A 24374-nucleotide genomic window follows, 5' to 3' on the forward strand; every position below is an offset into this window, starting at 1 on the left:
GAATGTAGTTTTATTGCATCATGATCTGAAAGAAAGCATTTACTATTTCTGCTTTCTTGCATTTAATTTGAGGTCTTTATGTCCTAATATATGGTCAATTTTGAATAGGTTCCATGAACTGCTGGAGAGAAAGTATATTCCTTCTATCTCCATTCAATTTTCTCCAAAGATCCAACATACCTAATTTTTCTAATATTATATTTACTTCTTTAATTTCTTTCTTATTTGTTTTGTGGTTTGATTTGTCTAATTCTGAGAGTGCAAGGTTGAGATCTCCTACTATTACAGTGTTGTTGTTTATTTCTTCTTGCAACTCTCTTAACTTCTCCTTTAGGAAGTTGAGTGCCATACCACTTGGTGCATATATGTTTAATATTGATATGCTTACGTTGTTTATGCTACCTTTAGCAGGATGTAGTTACCTTCCTTATCTCTTTTAATTAGATCAATTATTACTTTTGCTTGATCTGAGATAAGGATGGCTACCCCTGCTTTTTTGACTTCACCTGAAGCATAATAGATTTTGCTCCAGCCTTTTACTTTTACTCTATATGCATCCCCCTGCTTTAAATGTGTTTCTTGTAAACAACATATTGTAGGGTTCTGACTTTGATCCAGTCTGCTATCTGCCTCCTCTTTATGGGGAGTTCATCCCATTTACATTTACAGGTTAGAATTACTAAATCTGTGTTCCTGCCATCCTAATAACCCCAGATTGTGCTTTACTTATTCTTGCCTCCCCAACCCTCTTTCCCCTTTTAAGCTTATTACCCCTCTTGTATCACGATACTTATCCTCTTTATAATCCCTCCCTCCCCCCCTTTGAGTCTTTCCCCCTTCCTTCCCTTATTACTCTTTTTCTTTTCCCTTTTCCTCTCCCGTTTTAATGAGGCGAGAGAGAATTTTCTCTAAAACAAATGTCAATTATTTTTCTTTGGCTAACTCTGATGAGAGTAAGATTCACACAATGTTCCTCCCTCTCTAAATTCCCTCAGATATGATAAGTTTCCTTAGCCTCTTTGTGGGATGTGGTTTCCCTCTTTTATCCCTCCTTCCCACCTTGTTCTGCCATCATCCCTTTCCATATCTACTTCCCTTTTTATGTTATATCAGTACAATCAAATTATACATGTATTCTTTTGTATATCCACAACAAAATACAATTCTCAAGAGATTTTTTACCTTTTCTGCATCTCTTGAGTTCTATTCTTGGAGATCAAATTTTTTGTTTAGTTCTGGTTTTCTTCAGAAACAAATGGAATTCATTTGTTTCATTAAATTCCATCTTCTTCCTGGAAGAAAATGCTCAACTTAGCTGGTAGTTTATTCTTAGCTGCATCTCAAGTTCTTGTGCCTTCGAGATATCATATTCCAGGCCCTCTTCCTTTAATGTAGAGGCAGCCAGATCTTGGGTGATCCTTATTGTGGCACTCGGTGTTTAAATGGTTTTTGGCTGCTTGTAAAATTTTTTCCTTAATCTTATAGTTCTGAAATTTTGCCACAATATTCCTTGGGTTTTATTTTAGGGTTTCTTTCAGAAGGTGTTCGATGAATTCTTTCAATGCCTATTTACCTTCTGATTCTATTACATCTGGCAGTTCTCTTTGATGATTTCTTGTAAAATAGTATCTAGGCTCTTTTTTTTTCATCATAGTTTTCAGAAAGTCCAATAATCCTCAGATTATCTCTCCTAGATCTATTTTCCAAGTCTGTCGTTTTGCAAGTAGATAATTGTGGTTTTTCAGTTTGTCATTTTTGTTTTGTTGACTGATTCTTGCTGTCTCAATGAATCATTAGTTTCAATTTGTTCAGTTCTAATTTTTAAAGAATTATTTTCTTCAATAGCTTTTTTTACTTCTTTCTGTATATGTCCAATTGAGTTTTTGAATGTATTGTTTTGGTCTGTGGAATTTTTCCATTTCACTAATTTTTTTTAGTGAATTATTTTTCTTTCAATTCACAGATCCTACTTTCTTGCAGTGTTCTTTGTCTTTTCAATTCACGGATCCTACTTTCTTAGAGTTCTTTATTTTTTCCAATTCACAATTTTGTTTCCCTGCACTTCCTGAGAATTTTTAACTTTTCACAGTATTTCAGGAAGTTGTTTGCTCTTGTAAGGCTTTCTTTCCTTTCCCCATTTATCTTCTAACCTCTTTTGAGACTTTTAATGGTCTCTTCTATGAGAGCATTATGTAAAGAGGACAGTCTGATGCATTTTTGCTGTTTGAGGTCTCTTCAGGTTTGCTGACCTGTCTTTTCTGCATAGAAGCTGTCGATTGTTCTTTTCATCTTTTATTCATGTTTGAAAGCCTTTAGGGTAGGTCTCCTAACAGGGGTTACCAGCTTCCTCTGCAGAGCAGGGAAAGATGAAACCGATTTCCGCTCAGTTGAGTGCTCTGGTGAGAGTTTTCCTTCCCCAACAGGAAGTGGATTCAGCACTGGCCGAGCTATCAAACTGCTTAGTAGGGCTGAGTGGATTATCAATTGCCCTTGGCTAGAGACTAAGTGGTGAAAGTGTCACTGCCCAGGCTGGAGCCTCTTGTGGGACTGTGATTATTAGCAGACCGCTGCAAACTCTGCCCAGTGTCTCTGCCTGATGCAAATCGGCCCTGGAAAAGCTCTATGGCCCCAAGCCGAGCTCCCCACTGGGCAGATTGGAGGCTAACCGGGCTGAGTCCTCCTGCCGTGCAGGATCACAACTGCCCCAAGGAAAAGCCCCTTACTGCGGGTTGGGGCTGCGCGCTTGTGCTGAGATCTGTGCCTTCACCCTGGGTTTGAGACTCTCCTCGGAACCTAATTTCTCTCCCAGTCTGCGCCGATCTCCCCCCTGGCCCCGGAACCAACCTTTTTTGGCGAGACTGCAGATTTTTTTCGGCTGGTGAGTTGTTCTACTTCTTATCTTTACTATTGTAGCAGTCAAGACTATTTTTGAGGCTCGATATAATATTGATAAAGAGGGTAAGAGAAGAGCTTAGAAAGACGCGTGTGTCTTCTCCGCCATCTTGGCTCCGCCCCCATCTATGTTTCATTTTTATTCAATGTTGTATCTTTATATATTTTGTTATGTTTCCACATTACATTTTCATCTGGTCCTCACCACATTAATATTACTACCACATATTCCCAAGTTTGGAAACTCCCAAGTTCTGCAAATTCTAGTTCCAGGTAGTTCTAATTTATACTCATAAGAGACAGCAGCATCATTTTTAATGACAAGACTTAGAGGATAAGATAAAATAATTGTCCTTAAAGTCAAGAAAGCCCAGATTAGAGGCTAAGACTCAAACTTGGGCATTCTTGAATTTAAGGACAATTATTTTTCTTGTTTTGGTATAAATTGTTCTGGTTCTGCTCACTTCACTCCACATCAGTATTTACTATTCTTCATAGGCTGACATGATTTTTTTTAAATAACTAATCAGAAGGTAGCTTGCTTCCCTTTCTTATTGAGTAGTCACACAAAAATGCAAATAGATGGAGCACAAGAAACAGCATACCATAAATCAACATTCAGGTCAAGAGTGATATTTGCCAACTGCTAGTTTCTTGTTTATTCAACAGAAAATACAATTAGCTTTAAATTTAAAAAGACACCAAAAATGTTATCTTTGATGACAGAAGGGAGGGGGAATCCATCTGTTCTGTTATTTAGCTGAATCCTTCTTATTTGGACAAAAGGCTTTAAAAATCCTCCATTATCTGGGGTTATGTAGCATCATAGAGATGCACTGCTCTGAAAGGAAGAAAAATAATAGCCTCATTTGAGCCAGAATTACTTCCTGCCAAAGTGGGAAGCATCTTTTCCATTGACCCCTTGCTGTTGTTGTTTAGTGGACATGGGCTATGAAGTCTAGATTGTGGTAGAATCAGGGAGAATATACATTTGAATATTATTCTGGCCTAGACCTCATAACTAGATAAATGAGTCTGAATGTAAGGCAGTCCACATTCTTAGACTAAGTAATTCCCATTCTTATCATTAGCAGTGGAAGCATTTGGAGGAGAGAACACATGGAATCTAGGATACCCACTGTTTCTATTAAGCCCCTGCAATCAAAATGCACATCCATTTCTTTCCACTTGTGAAGTCAAATCAGGCAGAAAGAAATGTGTACAACAAAAGAGGCAGCTCTCTTCAAAGAGAGACAGTAAGATAGAAGCAGGTGACAAATATACTCTATCAAACCCTTCCATAGGACAACATTTTTTACTTCTTGCCAAAAAAAATCACAAAATGCATGTGTTGTTATTTTTTTCAAAATTTATACCATCACATGGTTTATCACTGACAACAGGATGAAAAGAAAAATCTAATCATATGAATCATACCATGGATTTAGCAGTGATTAAATTTTAGCTAGTTATCCTATTTCCTAAGGCAATGGAGTCAACTATTTTCAAATTTGTGTAAATCTACCCCACTCTACAATGGTGAATTCCAAGCTATAATGGGTTCTATATTTCCCCTTTACTGTTAGCAGGATCGTAGTGAAGAGAAACTATACTTTTAGATTTGCGAAACTATATTTTAGGTATTTGCTCAGAGTAGAGTTTTGCTATTTACTTGATATAACAATATTCTACACAGCAGATGGGAGAAGAACTGCCTACATGCTCTTGGCTCTTTCCCCAATGCTTCCTTTTTTTTTTCAATTTACAATTCAACAAACATGTATTAAAGCATTAGGGGCACAACAAAAAAAGAAATAAAACTAATCTATAACTAATGGAAAAGTTTCTCAGAGAATGTGGTCCATGAGCTAAATCTTAAATGAAACTAGAGATTCTAAGAAGAATAAATGAAGTGTGTGTGGGTCATTCTAGGCATATGAAGCATCCCAGGAAATGGTACAGTGGCCGGAGATAGCATCCTAAATACAGCAGTGGAGCTAGAAGGCAGCTTGTAAAAAGGAGTAATATGAAATAATCCTAGAAAATTAGGCTGCAGTTAGATTCAAAAGGAAGAAAGAGGAAGAAAAGAATGGAGAAATGGAGGAGAAAGGGAGAGAGAGTGATATAGAAAGAGGGAGAAAGAAAAAAAAAGAAAAGAGAGGAAAAAAGACAGGGGGGAGGGAAAGATTGAGAGAGAGAAAGAATGAGAGGAAGAGGGAGACAGTCAGTAAAAGGGAAAAAATGAGGTAGAAAGAGATAGGGAAAGAGAGGAAGAAAGAGAGATGGAGACTGGGCAGAGAGACAGAGACAAAGAGAGAGACAAAGACAAAGAGGCAAGAGACAGACACACAGAGAGACACAGAGGCACACGTAGAGAAACAGAGACAGAATAACTGAGAGTGGAAAATAAAAACAATGAAGTGGTGTTAGCAACACTTATGAGAGATAGAAAGGAAAATATGAAAGGCAAGAAGAAAACAATGTCTGATATACCCATAGTTAGCAGGTATGACAGATAAGCAAACAAGGATACAGAGACTTGGTCAGACAGGTAAGAAAGTCAGGAGAGAGCAGTGTGAAGAAAAAAGGACAGAGTATCCAGGAAGACAGAGTAATCAATAGAGAAAGTTAAGAAGGATGAGGATTAAGAAAAAGCCATTAGATCTGGCAAACTTTTTAAGCAGAGAAATGCACGTTATCCTAGAGTCAATAGGAAGCTACCAAATATTTTCAAATAAGGAAAACAAATAGTCAGTCTGGCACCTATGGAAGATTATCTTGGCAGCTATGTTTAGGATGACCAGTTTCTGGCCTCTGTTCAATTAGAAGGGTGCGGACATGGGGCTAGCACTAGGGGAGATGAAGAGTGTGTATAACCAAGGACCAGCTGATAAACCCAAGTGAGTTGCACAAGGATTTGGGAAAATCCACCAACCGATTTTCCTTACAAGAATTCCCAATTCTTCTGTCTGGGGGAAAAAGCGAGATGGAAGGTTTTACCAATCGACAGAGGAAAACAAAGTTGCAGAGCTCTTTGCAGTATTTGTATTTTATCTGCTTCCTGCTACAGAAACCCTTTGCCAACAAAAACAGTATCACAGACATAATAGGTCACACATGAGAAAAGGCTGACATTTCTCTAAAATTTAGAAGCCTTTCCCATAGCCATACAGGCAGAATGAATAAACTAATCTTCAAATTCATGAGGCAGATAATTTAGTTATTTGTTCCATTTCTGAGGCCTGCTGAGTTTTACAAAATGAAGGGATTGGACAGCAAAGTATAACAAAGAAAACTTGGTTTTTAGCCTTACCTCAGCTCAGAACTAGCCATGTGTCATAGAAAGTCATTTATCCTCTCTGGATAAAATGACAGGTTGGAGCTACATTAAATATTCTCTAAGGTTTATTTTAGCTCAATGATCCCTTGATTAATCTTGAAAATAAATAAGCTAATCCATTCCTTCTAAGTGATTAAGGTGTAATATAGGTATTTTGTTTGAGGGACAAAAGCTGAATGTCCTGATGAATATCTTGTAAGTTCATTAAAATAGGAACTTTGGCATGTCAATACTCTCCAATGCTAATTGGACAAGAGACAGACACATAGAGGTACACATAGAGAAACAGAGACAGAATAACTGAGGTAGCAATGATTCCCAACACCCAATAGATGACCAACTATTACTTGTTTAGTTAGAATGGCATAGACTGAATTTCAAATACTAAAAATATCGTTCTACCTCAATCTGTGTGTTGTTGTCATGTCCATCATCAAGGAGCAGATCTGTGAAGCCTCTGGGTTCTGATGAATCTTGACCCATACTTGCTCGATTGCTGTCGATTGACTTGAGTGGCTCAGAGTTCCTTTTCCACCTGTGGCTGTGCACATTTGAGTCTATATCTACTTCCTCTTCTCCATGAGAAAAGCCATGGCCAACTTCATAAAGCACATCTGTTTGAGGGAAAAACAGAATTTTTTTTTCCAGTGACAAAGAATTCATAATAGTTGTATGGGAGAAATCAATCAAAATAACCATTCAGGTATTATGTGGTAGTCATTAGCCCAAGAGAGTATATAATTCTCTAAATGAAGTGGCTTCATTTTGCTAGTCATGAAAAAAAAAATGGCAACCCATCTTCTAACAATGAAAAACAAATGTATAAAGATCATTTTTGTACTTGTGCATTGCTATATCTATGTGAAATAATAATAACACTACTAATAATAGTTTAAAATATCAACAAGTAATATTTATATAGCACAATATATTCCAGGTTTTTAAAAATTATCTTATTTGTTCTTTACAACAATCCTGAGGGGTAGGTGCTATTATTATCCCCATTTCTATATAAGAAGAAAATGAATAAACAGATATTAAGCAGAATGCTTAAGGGCCTACAACTAGTAAGTGAATTTGAAATCAAATCCTATTCATTCCATTTCTAGTATTCCCCCAGTGAACCACCTAGCTATGATGTATATAGAAGTCATGGATCTCAAATATATCATTGACTAGAGAGTCCCCCAAACAGTTTGCATCCATAAAGCAATATATAGTCCCCTTCTTCCAAAACTTGGTAAATAAGTGTCCTGTTCTATTGATCCCAACTCATAAAAACAGAAACATTCAACTAAGTTGTATTTGATTCAGTGGAAAACAGAATCCTTATAAAATTCACTTATATGTCCCATTTGATGTCTTTGAATTGTAATAAGTGAACAAGGATTTTTTAAAAGATGCATTTGGAAGAAATTACACGTATTATCACTAGCATTGATTTACAAATTTATCTTGTAAATTCTGATTCCCTACCTGCTAAAATTAGTGAAACACTTCTGAGATGCCCCAGAAATGTGCACGCTCTCCCTTTTTGTTATATCACTTAGAATTACTATCAGAACAGTTAAGTATGACAGTGATGGGCATCTATATAGAAATGGACAGGAAGGCAAGAAGATCAATCAATACGGTATTTCAAAGCCATCAACAGGGACTAGCCCTGCTGACCTGGTTCATCTTGTACTGAAGATGGGAAAATTAGATTCAATTGCTGCTCCCAGTCTTTCATTTCAATAGGTCAGGGTATGCACTTTCTTATAGAGAGGGACAAGCTCACTCTCCCCAGTGATGTCCTCTTCACCTTTCCAAAATATGATTTGATAGGCTTTACAACTGGTAGGTTGTAGGATCAAAAAGGGCTAAGAGAAAAGTGATTTAATTACATCTGCTATTTTCCCCTAAGGCAAAAACATTCTCAGAGATCAAAATGTGTTTAATACAGCCTATAATATCATTAGAATTGCTGTTTGAAGCCCCATTAATCAATCTAAGCCTACATTCATGGTCACAGGCTTAATGGATCTCATTTTCTCCTTTGGAGAGAGGAAAGTATTAATGCTGTTCCTCCTTTTGCCTGAAGAGCCGATATTCTCTTATACCCTAGGAAATCAAATGGAATTTCATTTGATTGCTGAGTGTTCTGGTGACCACAGTCAGAGGAAAAAAAGCATCCTAGCCAAGCAATTCTAGCTATATCATTGACATGACCTAGGCCACATGATTGGTGAAAGACCCATTTGAAGCTGCTTGTTTGTACATCTATCAATTAAATGGTTATTTATTTGGTGAGTCTTTACCTAGCCAGGTAGACCATTAGTGCTAGGTGGGAAGTCCTATCTGCATTAGACTATACAGAGAATACAACGATAACAACAAATAATCAAGGCCATCTATAAACTTTTAATGTCATTAGGGAGGCAAATGGGGCAGCTAGAGTACTGGGGATGTAGTATGGGGTTCTAGAGTCAGAAGGATCTGAGTTCAAATCTAACTTCAGGCCCTTCTTAGATGTGTGACTCTAGGCAAATCATTTAATCCTCATTGCCTCAATTTTCTCATCTGTAAAATGAGTTGGAGAAAGAAATGGCAAACTCTATTCTACTCCAGTATCTTTACTAAGCAAATCTCAAATGAAGAGTCAGAAAGGATTGAACAAATACAAAATATTCATAGAAAACCTCTGGGGGTCAAAGGTAAGAGCATTACAAAGTAATTCAAAGGGCAAAGGTACAACTGGCATCGGATAAATGGAGTTTTGATCCAAGACACTTGCATTTCAGGTAGGATGGGTCAAGTTCCTTTTTGGGGGTAACTAACATTTCTAGATGTCACCATCTAGACCCTACACCATCATTATTACAATCATTTCTTGGGTCACCACCTCTAGGATTTCTTTGTCATGACAACCTTGTCCAGACCCTGCTTCCTCCCTGCCTCTCTTTTGTAAAATGGAATTGAAAGAGGAAGGGGAAATATACCCTATGAGACCAGTCACCATGGAGAAGAACATATAACCTGTATCTCAGTAATGAAAGACAGCCGCATTGCTGCACATTGTTCATCCTCTGTGTCCTGACTCATAAAAGCACCTGAATTCAACTTTTCCAAGTAACTAGCTGTCAGAGACAGCTCTGCCAGTGAAAGAGCACTTGCTCTTAATCCCTTCTCTGACTTAGTAGTAAATCTGTAAAATACTCTCTTCTACATAAGCTTGTGAGACAGTTACAATTAAAAGGAAATGTTGCCTTCCAGAAAACAGACAAGTATGGCACTGCTAATAGATCAGATATCTGGTGTGTTTGCCACATGTAGCAAAGATCTTTCAAATTTACATCAAACACTAGAGGATCCATTCTTTTTTTTAAAATTTGATAAAGACTAGGGCAACTGCCAGAGATTTTCAAAACATATTGCTCCTTTCCATATTTTTAGTGACTATGTATATATATACACACATATAATTTATAATCAGTTACCAATATATAAATGCATACATATATGTATGTTGACACATTCATAAGTACAGTTCTATATCTGTATGTGTATACAGATGTATGTGTGTGTATATATATATGTATATACATAAGATTATAAATATATCTGCATGCAGACACAAAGTCATGTATCTGATATCTATATCTGATACCTACCTATGAATATCTGAATATAGCAATATATATCCATTTATTTATGAGTAAACAATTATATATATATATATATTATGCACATACATATATGTGAATATATATGTAGATAAGTCTATAGTATAGATATATGTACGCTAAATATCTATATGTAGCTATTGAGATTTATAAATAGCTATAATAATGCTATACATGGATATAGATGCACAAATACACATGCAGGCAGCTAGGTGGTGTGGTGGGCAGAATCCTAGACTTGAAGTCTAGAAGATCTGAGTTCAAATCCAGCATCAGACATTTACTGTGTATGCGTGTCACAACCTCTGTGTACTTTAATTGCTTATGTAAAATGGACATAATGATTCCACCTACTTGCCACAGTTGTTATGCGAATAAAAGTAAATAAATTAGGGTTTTTTTTGGAAATTGCTAATATGCAAACTGGCATGAATTCATGTGTATAACAAATTGCTTCAAGAAGGGAGATAGAAGGGAGGGAGATAATTTGGATCTCAAATGGAATGTAGATTAGATAAATATAAATATATAATTGCCTGCATCTATATAACATATAAATAATTTTATAGTATTTTAAAATGAATAAAGTGCTTTATACATAGTGTTTCACTTGAACCATTTCACAACCCTATATGGTAGTTACATTGTTATCCCAATTATAAGAAAGAGGAAATGGAGGTTCCAAGTGATTATGGATAAAACAGTGAGTGTCTGAGCAGGGATTTCAGACCCAGGCCTTCTTAACTCCAAGCCTGCCACCTTGAGACACATTTGGTTTGTCCCCAGTATTTTTTTAAGCAGATAAGGAAAACAAAAGCTGCATTTAAAGAGTTGTAAGCTTGGAGCAGAATGAACATAATTACATTATGCACATAATTTGGGGAAAAGAAAATTTAAGATATTCTCTGCCTTTATAGTCACAATTCATGCTTTTTAGAAAAAAGAATCTCGATGACATGTTTGGAGATGTTGAAAGCTGATAATTCAAGTCCCTTCCTTGTCAACATTCCTCCTTGAATTTTGAATTCAGATCCAAAAAATCATTTTGACAAATGCTCTAATATTATAGGAGAAAGCAGAAGCTCAGAGTGTTAAAGCCTGAGGTTACCAAACTGGCTTCTGACAGAAACCAGATTTGAAATGAGTTCTATTGCCATTTTTTTCAACTAAACCCTGATTTTCTTCTAAGCGAGGTTTGAAAAAAAATGCTTATTGGACTCTTCTATCATGTATTCCATGGTTTTTAATAGTTATAGATATTAAATAAATTTACACTGAATGAGCTAACATCAGAAAGTGGCAATTAATGCTTAGCCAATTAGATGATGAAAGGACCTCCACCTCCTCTTTGTTGAATGTAAATGTGAAATAAAACATTAGTCCTTTGCTTGGATTATGGACAAATTAATATTTAGTGGAAATCTTACAGAAAAAAAAATCTGTATTAAGCCTACAATAAATTCTCTGATTCTCTGAACATATCCTTCTGGAATGTGGGGTTGTCCAGTGAGAAGTAAAAGAAAGATGATAATAAAAATAAGTGAAAGAGACAGAGAGAGGCAGAGACAAGAGAGAGAAAGATGTGGAGAGGCAGAGACAGAGAGAGAGAAAGACAAAAAGAGACACACAGAAAGTTAAAAATATATGCATATATACACACACAGACACAAATACTGACACAAAATGGAGAGTGACTGTGTCTTAGAAATTTGGAGTCTTTTACTTTGCTTTTACACTATATTTATCATAGCATTCTTGCCGATGCAAAATTTGATAAAAAGCTGGGAGACCTAGAAAGCAGTTGATAGAAATTAGACATAAATGGGCGTTTCATACCATACACCAAAAGAATGTCAAAATGGATAAATGATTTAGACATGAAAGATGATATCATAAATAAAACTGAAATGGAGAAAAAATGTACCTGTCAGATCTATGGAGAAGGCAAGTGTTCATGACCAAACAAGAGTCAGAAAAAATGAAGGAAATAAAATAGATAAGTTTGGGATTACATGAAATAAAAAAAAGTTTTATACAAACAAAGCTAATAACTTTTTACATATAATTGAAAATGTTTAATTAAATATATTAAATATTTGTTATAAGAGAAGACTATCTAGGACAGAGAGGGGGAGAATACAGGAGAAATTAAGGTAATATAAAACAAAAGATAATAATTGTATTGGAGAAAAGCTTTATGTGAGAAACATGAAGAATCTCCTTATATTTAAAAGCACTCACTCAAAGGCCTGTTCTGATGTCTTTTTAGTTGTGTTTGTTGTATATGTTTTATATGTGAATTATGTTTCCTGTTGGTGAGTATGCTAGACAACTGACTTCTAGATAAAAAAAAAAGTTGTTACTATTATGGTAAGTTTTTTTTGGGGGGGGGATTGCTTATTTTGGGTGAGGGAATTGGGGTTGAGTGACTTGACATGGGTCACACAACTAGGAAGTGTTGTGTCTGAAGCAGGATTTGAACTGAGGTCCTCCTGACTCCAGGGCCAGTGCTCTATCCACTGTACTACCTTGTTGCCCCAGTTGTTACTATTCTGTCCACATGATGCCAGTTGGCTGGTCATCAATATGAAGACAGGTGTCATATTATTAGACATGGATAATGCCAAATTTTACAACATGAACTCAACCTTTTTTCATGTATCATGGACCCTCTGCATGAACTCCTTCACAAGTATGTTTTTCAATGCATAAAATATATTACTACTATTATAGGATTATAAAGAAAACTGATTGCATTGAAATATAGTTATCAAAATATTTGTAATTCTATGGACTTCATATTAAAGCCCCTATTAAATTTTGAGAGATTATGTGCAAATGTGAGATTAAAAACCTAGCCTAGAAAAATGTGACAGAACATCTCAACATCCCTGCACTCACGTTATTATGCTGTGATCTTAGAACTTCATTTTTTAAAAAATCAAACTGCATTTAAAAAATGACCACCAAACATTATACTTTGGAAAAAGAAAGAACGATCATGTACAGAATTAATGATCATATCCTGACATTCAGCTGTGGCACAAACAAAAGCCACCCCATCCTTTCCTTTTACCAGACTAATTGAACAAATAATTTGTTTGTTTTCTATCTACTGTAATTAAATCCATGATGGAATGTTCCGATTAGTTTCATGATAATTTCCTCCAATTTATTTTGATGTAGTCTGGTTAATCAAAAAGCCCAGAGAAAAGCATCAGTCACATCTGAATTACTGATAGTAGCAAAGAAGTCTTTAAAAGTTGATACCAAAATTTTTTTTTTTTTTCCTGCTCTTATCACATTGTTCAGTTTATATCCATTTAACATAGTTCCTTCAGTTAAAATGTCAGTGGAGCTGTTATTGAAGCAGGTTCTAATTTATTCCATATGACAAAATGAGAATTAAACTTCCAATTCCCAGTCTCCCAGCCAGTCTGAGATTAGAAAAAGACTTGGTATTCTTCCTCAAAGATTTTGTAATTGTCACTGGGTCAAACTTGCAAGTGCTTCCAAAGTATAAGGAAGTAAATTAAAAAGAAGGACAATCTCTACTATTCAGGATCTCTCTATACAAAAAAGAAGCTACCACTATCACCATTATCACCACAATCTTCAACAACATCATTATAATCATTAAGAAACTACCATTTATCTGGTGCTTACTACATACCCGGCAGCATTGTGCTTAAATTTCTTATAATTATCTCATTTGATCTTAACAATTCTGGGACATAGGTGCTTTTATTATAATCTTTTTTCAGATAAGAAACTGAAGCAACAAGAGATTAAGTAACTGCAAATAGATAAAAGATAAAATAGAGATATTGAACAACAATCAAGTTGTATAGGAAATTGAGTCCTATAAAAGGTAGGATTTTAGCAAGAACTAGAAAGAAACTAGGCAAACCAGGAAATAAAAATGAGTAAGGAGAGGATTTCAAAGCCAGTGACAATTCTAGAACCAAGTGGTAAAGTATCTTCTGTGGGGATAGCAAAGTGACCAGCATCACAAGACTTCCATAGATTAGGGTATGGGTGAGGGAGTTGTAAGAGGATTGGACAGGATTCAATAATGAAGGAAGTGTGTAGAGAGTGTTATGAAGGTCTGTGAATACCAAATAGAGGATATAATATCTTATACTCAAGGTAATAGGAAAATATTAAAATATATTGAGGGTGTGTATGTGTGATATGATCACAGCTACTCTGTAAAAATACCACTTTGGCAGCAGAGAAGAACATGGAATAGAGAGAGATGTATGTTAAAAAAAAAGTTTTAAAAAGAAATACAGAAGGAAGATTTATGGTAGATATGATTAAATGTCTTGCCTAAATTATTTCATTTTTAAACTCTACAGAGGAATTAATGGATCTGGGTTTTCTTTTTCTGTTTTATGTGAGTTAATGATCAAAAATAAAAATAACAATAATCTCAAGTATCAAAAATATCAACTAATTACACACGAAACATATGCTATATGAAAATAACATTATGTAGTATATGGCACCACCACACCAAGGACAAGGATTGCAGGCTACATGATATAAATAATAGAAATTTCAAATAATACTATTAATTTATTCCCAAACAAAAATGAGACTACTTGTTGAAATGTTGGTGACTAAACAAGGCCCTTGGGTACTTTGGTGAAAATGAGATGGACGGACAGTACCAAACACAGTTCACATTTTTATAGAATCTGAGAAAAAATGCTTATAAAATTTATCATCTTCTCCCTATATCCCCTCTGTCATCCATCGAGAAAACAAGAAACACAATATTCGTCATACATATAGGATCATACAAAACAGATTCTCACATTAATCATTCTGCAAGAATTTAGTAAGCATTTACTATTAAACCAAATTGTTCACATGACCACGAGGATATAGAAATAAAATTGAAATAGATGTTGCTTTCAAGTCTCTTACCCTTTTTTGTTTGAGTCTCAATATACTGATTGGTAAAATGAGAGGCTCCAAAATGAATGGGTTCTAAGAACAATTTCAGATCTACTTTCATGCCTTCACTTCCAATAAGCTATAGTTGTAATTAAATTGGGTTTATTCTTGTCCCTCATATTTATGGCATTTAATCTCCTATCTCCTTATATTTGAATTGGTCCTTCCCCATACATGCCCTCCCTATTGACACAACAGAAACTTTACTTTCTTAAAGAAAATAGTTCTTAAGCACTACCTTCTACATAATACTTTCCTTGAACTTCCTTATCCTCCCCACCTGACTGCTTTGTACTGGTAACACTGTCCTCTAAATTCCCTTTGATTTTTGTTCTATATATCAATATATGAAAATGACTCCATATATTTATACATAATATATATATATATGTATATATATATATATATACTTACATGCTCCATATATTGATATATGAAAATTATTCCATTCACACACATGCACATATACATATATATTCCATATATTTATATATAAAAATACATTTTCAAATATATTTTTGAGAGCAAAAACTTTCCATTTTTATCAAATACCTACCATAGTAACTTGTTAGATAATAGACCCTTGATAAATAACTGTTTTTTGACTGATAAGATTTTAAGTGATCTAGCTATGTCACTATACGGACATTATAACTCATAGGTTTTAAATTGGTCTGTCTTGCTTTGGCATTGAAGCAGCCATCTTTACTCCTTAATATTTTAATCATACTTCTGGGTACTGGGGGAAAGTGAGTTGAAAAAAGGAAGGAGCAAGGCCAGCAACAGCATGACAAATCTACATTTTTTTTTTAATCCATTCTTCCAAGATGAGCTGGACTCAATAAATAGTTCATACTCCAACAGTTCAGGAACATTTATAGCTGTAGTTGATTATCACTGCTCACTTCACTCAATGAAATCATGAAGAAACACTATAAGTGGGATCAAAAAATTAAATGCCCCAAACAGCCAAATTGTTGAAATATGAAGTAAAATATTTTAAGTTAAAAATAGAAAATAAGGAGAATGACTATCAGAGTCTGTGCCTCTGTAGAATACAGTGTATCTGAAGCAATTATGTTAAGAGTACCCTATACAAATCAGCAGGCCTAATCTTAGTGGTGAGGGAGGAATATAGCCCCTTCACTCACATTTCTATTACAAAAGCTCTTTCAGAAGATTAAAATAGAATGAATAGAGGTCATCTCAGGTACTTCTGCAGGTCCTCTACTAGTCTCTTCTCTCCTCTTGCCTCCTATATTTACGCAAATAATCTTCTACTGGACATCCCTCCAAGCATATAGAAATATCCAAAAAGTCTCTATCTTTAAAATTTTATAATTTAGTTTAATTTAATGGTTTATAATAATAAATGGTTTCTAATAATAAAAATAATATTTCAGCTTTAAACTTTAAGATCATGCATATATGCATATATGTTATTATACACACGCATATATATATATATATATATGTATGTACACAAATATTTCTCTTTCCTTATGGTTTTTGCCATCTGTGGAGATCTATTTACCTTAAGGTCATTCAAGTTTAGTAAATCATTATGCTTTCTAGTCCTATCTTTTAGGAAATCACTGGTCCAATACATATGGTAAGGTATTTTTTTCCCTTAAGTCAAGGTACTATGAAAGCACTTTTTTTTTTTTGAAGAGAGGGAAAGCATTTTAGCCAGAGGTTAAGACTTTGAACTAAAGTCTTAAATTATGCATTGCAATCCCATATGAAGCCTGGTATGTAAATATGGTAGTTACAAATTATGATTTATTATCAGTAAATGTTCATTTGTATACCTATTTTATATACCAATATGCCCAGGTTACATGAAAATTTCTCAAGCAAATAGAGGTTACAAGTGGAAAAAATTTAAGAAGCCCTGTTCCAGTCTAACTTCATTTGCTCATAAGGAAATGAAGTCTAAGAAGATGAAGTCAGAAACCAGAATTCTAGATTTACAGCTGGAATGGATTTTATGGACTCCCACATCCTAATTTCACAGATGAAAAAAAATGGAGGCTCAAAGGAGGTTAAGGAACTTGTTCAGAATCACACAGGCAAAATTCAGATGAAGGTTTTCCTGACTGATCCATTTATCCATTATTCTACCTAGATATTAAGTCAGTTGTACCACTTCTTACTAAACTGTAATCGTTCTTGTTTTCTTAAGTATGTTTTTGCAAGTGGACTTCTGTTGGAGAAATATACATACTTTTTAATTAAAGCAAAATAAAATCACTAGACATTTATAAGAATATATCAAATAATAAGATACCAGGATGGTTTTCTGTTTCCTTCTCCAATCCATTTTACAGATGAGGAAACTGAGGAAAATAGGGTTAAATGATTTGCTCAGGGTCACTTAGTTAATTAGTGTCTAAGTCCAAATTTAAACTTGACTACAGGCCCACTGTCCAACCGACTATGCCATCAAGCTGCCCACACAACACAAAATAATGGGAAGAATAATTGGTTACCTTTAGATACTGTCATCAACAGACATTATGAAATATGTTATGAATGTAAACATGTCCTAGATTATAGGGAAGGATATTTTAGGTGAAAAATAAGTTTGCAATATAAGACAAGCCCAGTGATCAACAGAGTGAACTCTGCTAGTCTGGGATACACAGGAATTACCAAAGGGAAATGCCTAGCATGGAAAATATTTTGCCTTGAGAAAATATGATGCTGTTAGCCACAGTTTTTACCAGAAGTTCTAAATTCTTGGTAGTGTGGTATCAAAGAGAATCTCAAAAATTTTGCAGACTCTAAAGCAGTCAGAACTTATAATAAATTAAACTTGTTCTAGGTATCACATATGCAAGAATGTCTTCAGTATTTGTGACTCATCTACTTATCAACTGCACCATACTGTAGTATTATCCCTTGTTCAAACCTAATCAGGCATGACCTGCATGATACTGTTTTTTTTTTTTTTTCATTATTTCAATAGTATTTTATTTTTCCAAATCCATGTAAAGATAGTTTTTGGCATTCATTTTTGTAAAACTTTTTTATTACAAAATTTTCTCCCACCTTCCCTTATCTTCACCTCCCCAAGACAGCAAGCAATCTGATATAGATTAAATATGTGCAATTCTTTTTTACAGAGGCAATTGGTATTAAACGACTTGCCTAGAGTCACACAGGTAGGAAGTGTTAAGTATCTGAGGTCAGATTTAAACTCAGATCTTCCTGACTTCAGGACTAGTGCTCCATCTACTGCAGCAACTAGCTGCCCCATGTGCAATTCTTTTTTTTTTTTTTTTTAATAACTTTTTATTGACAGTACATTTGCATGGGTAATTTTTTATAAGATTATCACTTGCACTCATTCTGTTCCAACTTTTCCCTTCTCTCCCTCCACCCCCTTCCCTAGATGGCAGGCAGTCTTATACATATTACATATGTTTTAGTACATCTTAGATACAATATATGTGTATAGAACTGAACAGTTCTCTTATTGCACAGGAAGAATTGGATTCAGAAGGTAAAAATAACCTGGGGGAAAAAATAAGAATGCAAACAGTTAACACTCATTTCCCAGTGTTCCTTTTCTGGGTGTAGCTGATTCTATCCATCATTGATCAAATGGAACTGAATTAGATCTTCTCTTTGTTGAAGAAATCCACTTCCATCAGAATATATCCTCATACAATATTGTTGTTGAGGTATATAATGATCTGGTTCTGCTCATTTCACTCAGCATTAGTTCATGTAAGTCTTTCCAGGCTTTTCTGAAATCACCCTGCTCATCATTTCTTATGAAACAGTAATATTTTACCTGTAACATAACTTAGTCAGCCATTCTCCAACTGATGGGCATCCATCCAGTTTCTAGTTTCTTGCCACTACAAAGAGGGTTGCCACAAACATCTTTGAATATGTGGGTCCCTTTCCTCCTCTATAATCTCTTTGGGATACAAGCCTAGTAGAGATACAACTGGATCGAAAGGTATGCACAGTTTGATAGCCCTTTGGGCAAAGTTCCAAACTGCTCTCCAGATTGGCTGGATCACATCACAACTCCACCAATGCATTAATATCCCAGTTTTCCCACATCCCCTCCAATATATATCATTATCTTTTCTTATCATTTTGGCCATTCTGAGTTGTGGGGTAGTAACTCAGAGTTGTCTTAACTTATATTTCTCTAATAAATAGTGATTTGTAGCAGTTTTTTTTTTTTATATGAGCAAAAATATATGGTACTCATTCTTACAAATCCAATCTCAAGTTTTATTTTCCAATTTATAAATGAATATCAACATTAATTAAAATTTTATTAAAATTTTCTAGGGTCAGAAAACATCTATAATATTGCACATATTAGAAAGGATAGTGAAAAGTCAGAACAGTTCCAAAAGAGAAAAAATTTATAAGATGAAATATCTTAAAACCACACTGAAGTAACTAATCCTCTCAGTTGCTCCTAATGTGGCTATTTGACCAGGCAAAGGCTTGAAGTTACATATGAAACAATCATTCTCTAAGAACAAGATGGGAACTAATTTTGTTTTTTAGTATTTTATTAGAGAACCAAAAATGGCATCCCTCTAATATAAGAGTCAAAGTTTGTTCGCCTGTAACCGTGATTAGACCAATAAGCTTTGATTACTCTGACACAGGTTGGGCACAATATCCATGGGGGGTCACATTTGGTATGAATTCTCTAATTTTATGTATTATACATTTCTTTTGAGCTACTTCAATTCTGCTTTGCTCATAGGGCACAGCACCTTCCCTAATGAAGGCATGCCATGATGGGTGGTCCTATGTCAGTGTCTCCCATGTCAAATAATCAATTCCAAAGTACTTTAAAAAGAATTGCATGTCCTTGTATCCCTTTTTCTGACCATCACTGAGTGCTTGCTCTATGTGAGTTCTCCATCAAACCTTTTGGCAAGTATACATTTGGCATTTGAATAATGGGGCCAGTCCAATGGAATTGTACTCTCTGCAGCAGAGTTGTAATGCTTAGCAGTTTATTTTTGAAAGGACCTCAGTGTCTGCTATCTTATCCTGCTAGATGATCTTCAGAATCTTCCTAAGACTACTCAAATGGAAGCAATTCAGTTTCCTGCTACAGTACTAGTATACTGTCCAGATTTCACGAACATACAACAATGAGGTTAGCACAAGGGCTCTGTAGATCTTCGGTACAACAGTCAGTCAAATACCTTTCTTCAATGTTTTTCTTTGGAATCTTCCAAACACCGAACTAGCTCTGGCAATGCACATATCAACCTCGTTATCATTGTGAACATCTCTGAAAAGTATGCTGCCAAAATAAAAGGACAGCCACAACATTCATAGCTTTTTCCTTTGCCATAATTGATGATTCCACATATGGATGCTGCCGTATCAGCTAATGTTGACCTGAAATCAAGAGACTTTCTTTGTTAATTACTATATCATCCCCTTCATTTACATAATGTAATTCTCAATACAATACAATACAAATACAATATATAAAACTTGTAGTAGATGAGGAGGAGGCATTATTTCTAGCATGTACTATACTAAATCTATAAAATGAATATTATTTTAAACTTTCTGAAGGCCTTTTTCAGACACAAGAAGTAATTTTAAGCTATTCAATTTCTTAATTTTTCAAGAGAAATTAAGTAAATTCTTTTAAGAACCTGAGAATTACCAAGTAATATAGCAACATGCTTCATTCCAATTTCCTACTGCATAATTTGAGATAGGCTATAATCAGATAATCAGAGGCTAAGATTACTGTTAATGAATACTGAGGCCAACTGAGGAGCAAGGATGCCAAAAAATATTACAAGATGCAGAATAGGATGACAATCTCCACACTGTGATTCAATAAACTGTCTTTTATATAATTCACTCTCAAGAAAAGAAAAAAAATAAATTTTGCAGTAGTACTATAAAGTGTGCATCCATCCATCCAAAGTTTCTTAGCCTAAGAGTTAACTACAATGAGGAGAGAAAATTATATTCAATTCACTGTGATCTCCTTCTTGCTCTCAAATCCGCTCTTCGCAAAATGATTGAATTCCTACCATGTGCAACACACTGTGTTAAGCACAGGGGAATACAAAGTCAAAAAGGAAATAGTTCCTGTCTTCAGGGACCAAATTCCTACTTGGGAGACATGAAACAGAAATAAATAAATAAATAAATAGAAGGTAATTTGTGAGAGAAACTGAGAAGCTATTTCAGAAGGGATCACACATTAATGAAAATTATGGTTTCATTTTGTCATATGTAATTAATCTTACAGCTCTAGTATTGTTTGGCCATCATCTGAGTTAATTTAGGAATGTAAACTTGCATAACATCTTTCATAAGATTCCTTCCTACAAATCTATAAACTCATCAGCCTTTATATGATGATAGAATCCAAGAGTTAGAGTTCCAAGTCATTCTTCCTATGAAGAATAGGTGCTTCTTTTTATGAAGTTAAGAAATAATGTGTTTGTCTTTGATGGTATTAAGGGGAAAACAAAAGAAGAAAAAGAGAAACATTTCTTGTGACAATTGGTTTTGCTATTCTGTCATAAAGCAACATTCTTACAAAAACTCTATGAAAATTCATGAGGAAATTAGAAGTTTTCAGAAAGGGCTTTCCTGTGATGACTAAAAAGAGGAACAACAAAAATATTGAATATAAGTATTTCCTTAGAAATTTTTAAGTTTTATTTTGATGTGAAATGAGAAAAAGTTTCTTAAGAGACCTTAATCTAAGGATTCTTTAAATGAAGGACATAAATTATTTTCACAAATATCTTTTGCTAAATTAATTTCAATATAACTAATTTCCTTTATAATCATTATTTTCATTTATTTTGTCATAAAAATTTAAAGGATTTATTATATTGAAATGTGAGTATTATTGGGGAAGAAAGTTTTTCATTTACTAAATAAATAATACTAAATTTACTGTGATAAGGGTTTGAGCTAACTTAATATTTTAGGTAAAATTAATTAGCAAGACAATACCAGAAATATGCATAGGTAATCCAAGAGCACAGAAGGGCAAAATAAAAAGTAGATATGAAGCAAGGAGTAATTTGCAAATGCATGTAGTCTACCCTATCACTCTAGTTATATTTCAGAAAATTGAAAGATAAAATTAGCATTTTAGTTTTCTGGAGCTTCTTTTTAGATTCTAGACATCGAATTTCGTCACTTTGAAATGGACAAGAATGCCATTTTCTTAAAGTGGAAAGAAATGTCTTATTAAATTTAAACATTAGTATTAAATATAGATACATCTACATAACTAGAGTCTTAAGTGAAGTTGACTAAAGAATTTCAAATGTTATGTAATATCTGAATTCTAGTTTTACTCTCCTAGGCAGCATTCTTTAATTAAATTGCATGATTGCATATATTTAAGCTGATTACATAATTTGACTAACTTTGTAAATAAACCACAATCAACAAAATTACTTTAAAAAACCCAACACACATACAAGAAAATTAAGACTCTAAAAACTTACCAAAATTAGTTTTCGTTTCCTGAATGTATTACCCAAATCACATGACTTCAGCAATGTAATAAGTAATCTCTGGATTACAAAACCAGCATGATTTGGAATTTTAAGTGATTTTCTAGCTTTTGAACATGTTTAAAAATTGAAAATTACTTTTATTCTTAGGATACCATTTTGTGAGTTTTTTTTCTTTTTTATTCTTTCTATGAAATAATCCCCATGTTAATATATCAGTTCATGAACTCAGCATATTCTGACATTAACAAGTGACTGATAATAATGATGAGAAGGTTAGCTAACATTTATATAGTACTCTAATGTTTGCAACAACCTTAACCACCCCGGGAGGTAAGTGCTATTATCTCCATTTTACAGACAGAAAGACAAAAGTAAAGAGGGCCTAAGTCACTTGCTCATTTTAAGACAACTAGTAATTGTCTGAAGGAAGATTTGAATTCACATCTTACTCCAAACCCAGAGTTCTAATCATTGTATTACCTAATTGTCTCACACTTTAGGGTTTGTCTCACTTTTAGGTAGAAATACAAACATATACATATCACTGAGTAAAGAATAGAATCCAAGAAAAGAGCTGACAAAAAAAGAAGAAAGAAAGAAAGAAAGAAAGAAAGAAAGAAAGAAAGAAAGAAAGAAAGAAAGAAAGAAAGAAAGAAAGAAAGAAAGAAGAAAGAATAGATGGGCTAGCTTTGAGAAAGAATGGGGTAGAGTCAAAGAAAAAATTGTTGGGTACATTGAGGAAAACTTTGGGACAGGAGTCTGACAGAATGGATAAATATGGAGAAGATATAATCCACAGCACTGATAGAGGAACAAACATGGAAATAGTATCACAAAAACTTTGCAGCCTCTGATTATAACCATTTGAATTTAAGTTCCAACCCACCAAAAGGTAGGTGAGTGTTTTTTTGTTTATCCTTAATTCTTGAAGATGACCATGACATGGGGGAGGTGATGTTATAACATGCAAGTGAAGTGGATTTAAGTGAGGGAGGATATTCAGAAGACATCAGGCATTTGATTTCATAGATGACATTGGGGATGATGTTCATTTATGTGGAATCTCGATGCATCTTGTTTATGAAAATGCACTCAAAGAGATATCATCTTCCAGGTTCTGGTTGGCAATCTCCCTATATGAAGTTCTTTAAGATAAAGTCTGGGCTGACAGACTCATCTGCCTGGCTGTGGAATAGCAAACAAATGGACAATAAAAATGCTCTTTAGGAGAACCTACATGTCTTATACATTCCATTGCCTTGTTCTGATGATGCTATCTCTGGAGAATCTCTTAACTCTGTCAGACTACTCTCTAATCTCCCTCCTTGGGCTCAAGTGGCTGCCCCTCAAGTAGAACTGATTTCAACCCCTTACCTCTAGCTGGGAAATTTCTTACATAAAACCAACAACTTGAACTAACTGCAGAATTGGATTGTCACATACCTCTATATATTAGAAGATGACAAGTGTATAACATTCTAAAAAACAATTTCTTTGACAATACCTAGAAATAGTTGCTGTCATTAGGAAAAAAAAAAGACCCATAGGAATTGTCATGATATAGGTCAACCGTTTTTTTTTTTTAGTTTTATAACAAAGATTAAATTGCTTTGGCGAATCTCCATGTTTTGTGGAAAAAATATAAACCTACATTTATTTGTTAGGTGTGATGGTGTATATCTTATCTCTTGTTACTGAGCAAGCTGAAATTAAAAAAACACAAGCTCAGGAGTTTGGAACTGCAACATTTCTCATTTATGATCCGATGGTTGCATCATGTTTGGCTCCTGGAAGAGTGAGAGAGATAGGGAGGAAGAAAGGCAAGGGAAGGCAGAGAGACAGAGAGAGACAGACAGACAGAGAGAAAAAGGAGGGAAGGAGGAGAAAGAGAGACAGAGACAGAGAAAGACAGAGATAGAGATATGGCAAAAGGAAGGCCGGGGGAGGGAGAGAGAGGAAGAAAGAGAAGAAAAAAGAGAGCAAATCAGAGACAAAGTCACACCC

At 34.6% G+C, this 24374-nt stretch overlaps 1 protein-coding gene across 2 annotated transcripts in view; it reads right to left on the minus strand.

Annotated features, from left to right (window-relative positions):
- The window catches only part of PLXDC2 (plexin domain containing 2), a 479799-nt gene that overhangs the window by 302574 nt on the left and 152851 nt on the right, over positions 1–24374 (minus strand). For both annotated transcript variants that reach the window (XM_031939892.1, XM_003771887.3), the window contains exon 2: positions 6635–6846. In XM_031939892.1, coding sequence (XP_031795752.1) covers positions 6635–6846 — 212 coding nt within the window. The remainder of the gene's footprint in view (positions 1–6634; positions 6847–24374) is intronic.

The sequence above is a fragment of the Sarcophilus harrisii genome, chromosome 5 (assembly GCF_902635505.1).
Source record: "Sarcophilus harrisii chromosome 5, mSarHar1.11, whole genome shotgun sequence".
NCBI lineage: Eukaryota > Metazoa > Chordata > Mammalia > Dasyuromorphia > Dasyuridae > Sarcophilus > Sarcophilus harrisii.